This window comes from Aplysia californica, unplaced genomic scaffold (assembly GCF_000002075.1).
Source record: "Aplysia californica isolate F4 #8 unplaced genomic scaffold, AplCal3.0 scaffold00175, whole genome shotgun sequence".
NCBI classification, from domain to species: Eukaryota; Metazoa; Mollusca; class Gastropoda; order Aplysiida; family Aplysiidae; genus Aplysia; species Aplysia californica.
The window spans coordinates 260,808-269,643 of NW_004797445.1; the positions used below are offsets into that span (position 1 = coordinate 260,808).

The 8,836-nt window shown below is 39.3% G+C and overlaps 1 protein-coding gene across 4 annotated transcripts in view; it reads right to left on the reverse strand.

The window, feature by feature from the left end:
- The window catches only part of LOC101864298 (major facilitator superfamily domain-containing protein 12), a 36,407-nt gene that overhangs the window by 19,456 nt on the left and 8,115 nt on the right, over positions 1 to 8,836 (reverse strand). For all 4 annotated transcript variants that reach the window (XM_013082454.2, XM_013082455.2, XM_005098207.3 and 1 more), the window contains exons 4-7: positions 7,055 to 7,262; positions 5,802 to 5,928; positions 4,417 to 4,611; positions 2,286 to 2,378 (exon numbers count right to left, since the gene is read on the reverse strand). In XM_013082454.2, coding sequence (XP_012937908.1) covers positions 2,286 to 2,378; positions 4,417 to 4,611; positions 5,802 to 5,928; positions 7,055 to 7,262 — 623 coding nt within the window. The remainder of the gene's footprint in view (positions 1 to 2,285; positions 2,379 to 4,416; positions 4,612 to 5,801; positions 5,929 to 7,054; positions 7,263 to 8,836) is intronic.

Genomic DNA, 8,836 nt, shown 5'->3' on the forward strand with positions numbered 1-8,836 from the left:
AGACCATTGATAAGCTCAGTGGTAAAAGAGGTCAATCTCGTAAGGTTTTTTAAAAATTATCATCATCTGCAAAATCACGAGTCCACCATCTCAGGTGACTGTGGTGACCTTCCCATACAATATCACTATCAACAACACGTGTAACCAAATTATAAAAACATTGAGATAAACCAGACGACCCCATGACCCTTAAGCCTTAGATAATGAATGAACAGTCGTAAGAACTTTATCATTACCTTACCAAACTGTCCAGGGATAAGTGCAAACATCAGTGACCATCTGAAATGGCTTCCATCTACAGTGTCCAAATACGAATGATATGTATACACAAGCAGGTTCAAGCTTGAGACGAAAACTTGATCCAAAAAACGCTATTGTTATTGATTGAAAGGGTGTGATTTAAACTCATAGAAAATCTTATTCAAACTATTGTTGTTACTTAAACTCAAGATAGAAAGCATAAAGTGAAGGGAAAATGTAAAAGGTGTAGGGGGAAATATTCCACCAGTAGTGGACCCCTTTCCCTGTTGCTCCATTCAGGTGGCTCAGCATCTTACGAATGCTTTTCCCAATGAACACACAAGCACCAACTAGCAGGTTCTCTTAAGATCTTGTCAATTCCAGTTTTGATCCAATGAACAAGTCACAATTTCATCTATTTTAAAGCAGATATTGCTTTCAAATCAAGAGCCTACAAGAATATTCTCCACAGTACAACATGGGGGGAGGGAGTTTGGAGAGTGTACAAACGGCAGCATGTTATATACCCAACCTTAGTGCTTACATTTTCTGTCCTGTTTGACGGCAAAGTATGTCTGTTTTCAGCTGAGTGAACAGAGCGAAACAGGGTTGAGTGTCTGTTATTTATGATACAATCTCCAACCCTTCCCAGCACTGAATCACACCTCAGGTCATACGATTAAGAGTCAGGTGACTTAACTATGAGAATAGGAAATGTCTGGCCTCCCTCTCCAGAGCACAAGCCAAGACACATGTTTAGAAACTAAAGTAATTGATAGATTACAATAAATGCTTTCTTTATCAGAAACAAGCTGCCATCAACATGTTTGATATCCACACTTCAAAGAATTGACCCTACGTCAAAGATAAATAGATAAGCTGATACATTAACAGCTGCCAACATGCACTTAGTCTTCCACCCTTACTGCACCATAAGGCCACTTCAAACCATCCGTGACCTTGTGGTTAGGCTCCCAGACCCATAACTTGAAGTTCATGGGTTTGAAACTCGTCAGGGACCCGAACAACGTTGTGTCCTTGGGAAATGCACTTTACACTCATTTTCTTGTTTCACCCAGGTGGGAATGGGTATCCGGCTATAGGCAGCAAAAGATCTTGTCATTTTGTTAGTGTTTTAGCGCATGTAATCAGCAGCTAGCACTTTGTGCCTCCTGGGAAGCCGATAATGTTTCTGAGTGTTACAGGGTCTGCTGGGGTAATAAATAGTTCTAAAGCGCATAGAGCATGCTTTAGAGCGTGGATATGCGCCATATAAAGGCAGTTTTTATTATAATTACAAACTACTATCTTTCCACATATACATATAAAACAAAAGTTGAGCACACCATATTTTGACCCCGTATTCAACTCTTTGTGGGTCACAGTATATCAGGTCATGTCCATCCCGATCTGCCTCTGTAATATGTTACACAAAACCACCAGCTCCAGGGTCAGGTCACTGGCAACTAAACCAGTACCCCACCAGTTTCTTCAAGGGTTCTGGTGAGGAGGGAGGCTGGACATACCCAGACAGAGTTAAAACCAAGATTTGTCACTGAAGAGCAATGACACGCATCTAGTATGTCCAGCTGCCTTGCAGTTATCCATCTATGGCAAATGCTTCAGGGGTCAAGCTTGAGGACAAATCTACGATAAGAAAGCCTCACTGTCACAACACCAGCTTGCAAGGCCACATCAGACGATCCACAGGAGAAAAGGGTGGGGCCAGCACTATGCACACAGTACTCCACCAAAATGCTCTATTTTATTTTTCTTTTAAAATGTAGATTATTTTTACACCGCCATCGATACAACAAAGTTTCACTGGACAGGCTCAAAGGACAAGTCCACGGACTACCCATCATTCCAAGGACTGTAGCAATTTCTAGACATGAATATTGTTCTCCTGTGAAACAAAAAAGTAGCTTTGACTGGATCATATGATTTTTACAGCACAGACACAACCTCTTCACATTTAGGACATAAACAGATCTACATACACATGCAGGTTGGACATTCCCAAAATTTGTATTGTAATGACTTACCTTGTCAAGTTTCACAGTCTCTGTCAGGTACATTGGGAAGTAGACTTGACTGACGTTTATGTACAAACGAGCTGTCATGTAGAGGAGGGCAATCTGCAAAAGGACAGAAAGTCACTCTGTCGTTAATACATCGTTTTGACTATTATCAAGGTTATATGTAGATAGTCTGTCCCCATTTTCATTAATTTTTCAGGTAGCAAGAAAAAACTATTTTGGTTATCACTTGTGACTTCAAAACAAATTATTTTGTGAGATCATGAAAACGATTCTCTAAATTTTTGGTTGTCTTGAGTTAAACGATTATTAAAATGTAATTGACTTTTTAGAAATACCCGAGTCCCCTTGCTGCCAATATCTCAATATCTGACACAACCAAACTGCCCATGACTATTGTGATCAACAAAACCCCTGCTACATATTCATAAGTTGTTTTGAAGGCAGAGCTTTAGGTCCCTTGACAGAATACAATGTTGAAATGAATTATTTCCAGAGGATTAAATATATTAAAACTCTTCCAGACTCTGCCTCACACAAATGTTGGACAAGCTCGAAACCAACAGCCCCACATTAATGAAAAAATAAAATCAGTAGTTGATTCTTAAAAAAGCATAACTACAAAACACAGCAAAAGGTCTATGTGGTCGGCTTGCAGGTCCTATTCCTTTTCTGTATGTCTGAGATTTTGGCCCAGAGTCATGCTTTCCCTTATTACTTAATATCCAATACCACAAATTTATAGAAGCACAAGCTGTTTGTTTGATTTAAAGAAAAGCACATCAACACAATAACAGTCATTTACTACAGGGAATGAGAAAGACAGAAATACAGAAACAACAGCAGAAAAGAAGACAAGTAGGATCTACCAGTGGCACCCTACAATTGTTGTTGTTGTTGTTGTTATCGATCCAGCAACAGCTGGGCTCTCGCCCTTCTGTCCAATGCCATGTAGTGATAAGTGCAGGTCTGCTGCAGTTGTTGTAATGTTCCATAGAGTGTGTTGTCTATGTTAGGTCTCGGAGGGAGAAGGGTAGCTCTGATGTCATTTAGGGCTGTGCAGTGGAACAGGTGATGCTCCACAGTCTCATATGCATGGCCCCCTACAATAACCCATCAGCTGTTTGTGTGAAGAGTTTTAGCCTCTGTACCTTCTCAAAAGAGGTAATGCAACCCATGAATTACACAGAAGAAGAATCAACAGTTCAAGAAAAATCACTGTCATTACATTTGAAAAGACTAAGACAGCAAATGGAACCAAGCTAGGAAGAAAGGCAATTATTGCAAAATTGTGCTTGCCTTCTATCTGAGAGAATATAATAATAATAATAAATGACATTTATATAGCGCTCAACCCCGAATAAAGTACACAGGCTCTGAGCGCTTTACAATACAGTACAACATACAACAGTAACATGAAACGTTGTGTTCTGACTAAAGAAAATTATTCCAAATATTCATCTTATTAATTTAAAAACAGAAACGACTTCAGCTGACATTTGAATGAATCAAAAGATTTGATTTCTCTCAACGTACTTGGTAAAGCATTCCAGATCTTGGGGCTTTGGTATTCAAATGCCCTTTCACCCATTGTTTTAAGTTTCATAGATGGTAAAATAAATTTCTTTTTGTCAGCTGATGATCTTAAACTGCAAGTTGGAATGTGCAGTCTTAACAGATTTGATAAATATGATGGTGCATTATCATTCAAACATTTGTGACATATGGTGGCCAACTTGTACACAATCCTTTTCTCAACAGGAAGCCAATGCAAAGTTCGTAAAAAGAGGTTTAGCAGAGTCTCGCTTTCTTTTCCGTAAAACTAAACGTGCTGCATTGTTTTGGATAGTTTGAAGTCTTTTAACTTTCTCCAGTGATATTCCTGATAACAAGGAGTTACAATAATCGAGTTTTGATAAAATTAAGCTAGTTACTAGTAAAGAATATTCACTTGAACTTATTCACCTGAGCAGGAGGTTGAAGGTGCAACTGGACAATCTAGTTTCTTTATTTTACCACTTTTCCTCCATTACTTCTGCCTATCTTTCTTGCCTTATCCAAGCGACAGGCCCTTAATGATAGATATTGTGTGTGGGCATTTCTCTTCAGCCCTCATTCTAAAACTAAATCAACCAACCTGATAGAATTGGTGCTCTTTCAACCAGTCTTTCCACTGCATTTTTGACTTCTGCACAGTAGATCTTTCAATAGTAGTTTGCTCTGGGTCCAGGAGAGACTTTTGGTCGGAGGAACTTTTTCGTCTTTCTTTTGTTCCAACGTAGAAGATAACATTGAACACAGTGCCAAGACCCACAGAGATCAAGGCAAGATTCTGTGGAAAACAGATTCACAAAGAATGGTAAGCAGTGTCACAAGACAACAGACTTCACATTAGTGAGCACTGCAGCACATCTAGGAGCAAGATGCCTAGATGGCAGCTAAAAGGGGTGTAACAAACAAGTTGTGGTGTTGTTGGTGTTTAAGTACAGTTTAAGATACTCTGATATTACTCCTTTCCCCCCCCCCCCCCTTCCTCAGCGAGTTGGCTTTAATACATACATTCACTTCACACAAGCCAACAGGAGGCGGAGATGAAAACCCCTCAAACAGTGGGATTATGACTCTTGAGCCTTTGCACTCAGGGAAACATGGATAACAACCCTGAAGCATCCTTGGCCTCTGCGTTCCTCTTTTCTCCTTATTTTTAGAGCTTCACCATCGAATAAAATATCTTATATCTAGAGAGAGGTAAAATTTTAAAAGCAAAACAAACTTAGAAAGTGTACCAAATGTGATATAAAGTAATGAAAATTAATCTAGCAGGACAAATAAAAGTCAAAAGGGGCTTTTTTAAAAATTATTTAACACTTTCCCTATTCATACAGATCCGTTTCCTGTATGACCATGCTAAAATAAAAACCACCAGAACAGATTTAATAAACACTTTTCAAGGAAAAACTTATCGCTGGCCACACTGAATTTTAGCTGGGCTCTGTAAGACTACAATAAAATTGACAGAAGGTGGTGGACAGATGACCATAATTTTGTACCAGAGTGGACCCCATTCCGACAGGTTCACTAGTATCGTATATGTGTCTGTGCGTAATATTAAAGTTTTCCCCCCTGCACACATAAGACTTGAGTTCAATTACTACATGTGGAAGTTCAAATATTTTATCAACCATGTCAGTCTCTCAGCTGATTGTCTCCTCTCGTCCCACTTGGCACTGACAGGCAGTGTTGGGAGCAACCTGCATTGTAAATTGTATAAATTCTTAATTGCGTCAATCAAGGCGCGAAACAGAAAGAAAAGGTACAAATGCTTTTATCATGTTTTCAAGTTAGCATGGCACTGACAGGCAGGGTCTGGAGCAACCTGCCTTGTGTAAGTCATCAACTTAGGGCAAGCATAATTTTTTTTAAAAATACAATGACCTGAACAAAAACATTTTATAAAGGAAATGACAAAAGAAATTCTTCAGTGAGAGAGACATAGATTCTATACATTGTGGAAGAACTTACTCTGAACTTAGGGCCGTCACCTGGTCCAAGATCATCATTACTACCAGAACTACTTTTGCCTTCCAGGTAAAATAGTAACACAAAGATCCCATACACAGAGAGATTAGACATAACTGTAAAGGAATTCCTGAAAAAATAAGAAAAAAAAATATATACACGTCATAATATATGTAACAATGCTGTTGCAAAATTAGTTTTAACTCTTTGTAGAATGATTAAATATATGTCTGTCATGCTTTCAGTCATCACCCCCCCCCCCCCCTAAAAGAAATGGATGGAAGAGTGTTAAAGACTAATTACACCATAATGTTAAGAACAGGAATGAGATGGAAACAGAGATCCTCTAAACAAACATTCTTTAAAACACAAAAAAGTGGGAACTATTTTCCTTTCTTTTACTTTGTGCATTTCACAACCTTGCCTTTTCGGGCAAGCAAACATCATTATCTAATTTATTCCACTGCCAAAACTAGTAAAGACCAGGAGGGAGCTCTCGTGGCCTAGAGATTAAGGTGTTTGCCTCTCATTCAATAGGTCCCCGGTTCGAAAGGGGATAGCGGCGGAAATTTTTTCTCTCTAAAATGTTCTCCTTTCACCTTCTTTCCTGCTCTCTAACAATGTTCTATCATCTGCTTTCATTCCCATTTTCTGTCTCCTCCCCCTCTGGGCTCCTGACTCTTTCTGAAGCCTTTCTACGGCTACTCCTTGGCTCCTTCTTACTGCTGTCTTTCAGCCACACCCCTGATCTTATGGAAGATAAGATCTATACCAAGCCTTCTCGGATAAGGGCGAAAAATCTAGGAGCTTAAAGATCCCTTGGAGGACCAAAATCGATAAGAGTAAGCTTCGGCCGCCATCCACGCAAAATTCAAAATTTCCTACGAACTGAAAATACTTAATGTGACCCACGCACTTATATGACCTTATGCAGATGCGAGCGCCGTAAAACACTTCCAAACAATTTTTTTAAAGACCAGGATAAAACCCTTAAAACCAACACAAATTGCAAGCAAAACCTTTCAGCTCTTATACTCTCTATAGAGTTTTACAGCAACATCTGTTACAGCCAATCATCATTTGGGCAAATTAGAGGTCATTACAAAGCAGGGGGATTTATAGCATTCCAAACATGTGCTACAATGCTCAAAGCCAAATATCAACAAATGCCACCAACATTTTTTTAAAAACTTTTGTACAGAAAAGTCACAAATTCTCATATAGTGAGCTGCTATCCTTGATCTGATGAAACAAACCTTATAGACTGGAGGCGCACTCTCTCTCCACTGTACGGTGTGTAGTCGTTGGCAAATGACAAGTGGCTGATCTGTGTGGCAGCCCAGCCAAACTGGAAAATGACTACAAAAGGAGCGTAATAGACAAACTGAGCTATGTTCGGAGCAAAGCCACACGTAATACACTCGATGAACAGGAACGGAAAGCTGGCCATGACACAAAGGGTACCTGATGGGAAGAAAAGAAAGAGAAACTTGTTTTTGCACATTACAGGACAGCCTTGTTCTGATCATATTAAGTTGAGCTACGGAAGACATGAATCCATCCAACAACAAAATTTGCTACTAAAAGAACAGTCGCATCACAATAAAATCATGTCAATATAAACAAGAAGGTCTTGTTTCAGCAGCTAACCTGGACAGATATGTCCTTCTTCAACTTTCAACCCCCCAAGAATTTGTTTTATGTACCATGAGCCCTATGAGTTTTTCTTACTGCTGTAACACTGTAATACCCAGTGCGTATTGCAGAAAGTTTTGTCAATAAATCCATTATACAATTAGATGCATTTGAGGTATTGCACTGGCCAGCCTACACTATACCAAACTGACATCTGCTTTGCTTCATTAAATTTGACCTGGAGGTCCATTAGGGCCTACAGGGTTCCATGCACAAACAATTTGATTTTTTAAATTTTATTTAGTAAGTGTTTTACGACACTTGCAACACAATAAGGTCATATAAGTGCCGAAGATTAGAGGTATTAAAAGAGAGTAACAAATACAAAAAAGAAGGAGAGGAGATAAAGACGATAGAAGATGTTAGATATGAAAGAAGAAGCAAATCACACCAGAGCACCTGCCAACCACCCACTAAACAATTGATCTGACCCAGGAATGCGAGCAGTCTTCTGATTTGTTGTTTTCATCAAATGTATCAAATGGTGACCAAGAAATTCAACCAGATTTGGTTATGAATGATTTGATCACATTGTGCAAAACTGGTAGCGTTTACCCCTCCAAGAATGAAAATCTGGCCATCCTCACAGGTAGCAACATGGAGATTTGATGGAACTTAGCGCAATGTTTTAGTTTAGTTTCAGTAAGAGTTTTACGGCACTTGCAACACAATAAGGATATAAAAGTGCCGAAGATTAGAGGTATTACAAGAGAGTAAAAAACACAAAAAGGAGGAGAGATCAGGACGATAGATGTTTGATGGGAAAGAAGGAGCAAACCACACCAGAGCACCCGTCAACCACCCATTTAGAGCAATGTGCACTGGATACAAGATCTGCAATATACCACACATACAGTTGAGATTAACAGATATAACCTGGGGAAAAGAGCCAAGCTATAAAAAGACAATACCATTGCCCATGATCAAACCAGCACACTGCAGTACAATGGCACAAGAGGCCAGCACCAAATAAACCAGTACCTTCATCTTGATTGATAACCCCCAGGGGATGGAAATGAAAGAGACTGACATGGTCTCTGAATCTCAATCCACCCATTATGCAACCAAGAGGCAACCATCTTTATCACTTACATCATATTTTGACTGATCATCCAAGGAGCAATTTTATGCCCCAAGGGGAGGGGAGCTTCAAATTGCATACATTCATTTTTGTTTTAGTAAGCCTTTTAGGGCACTAGGAACACAATTAGATAATTATAATAACCAAAGATTAGAGATGTTGCAAAAGAGTAACAAGTACAAAAATGGAAGAGGGATAAGGGGCGAGAGACAGACAGACAGACAGACAGACAGACAGACAGACAGACAGACAGACAGACAGA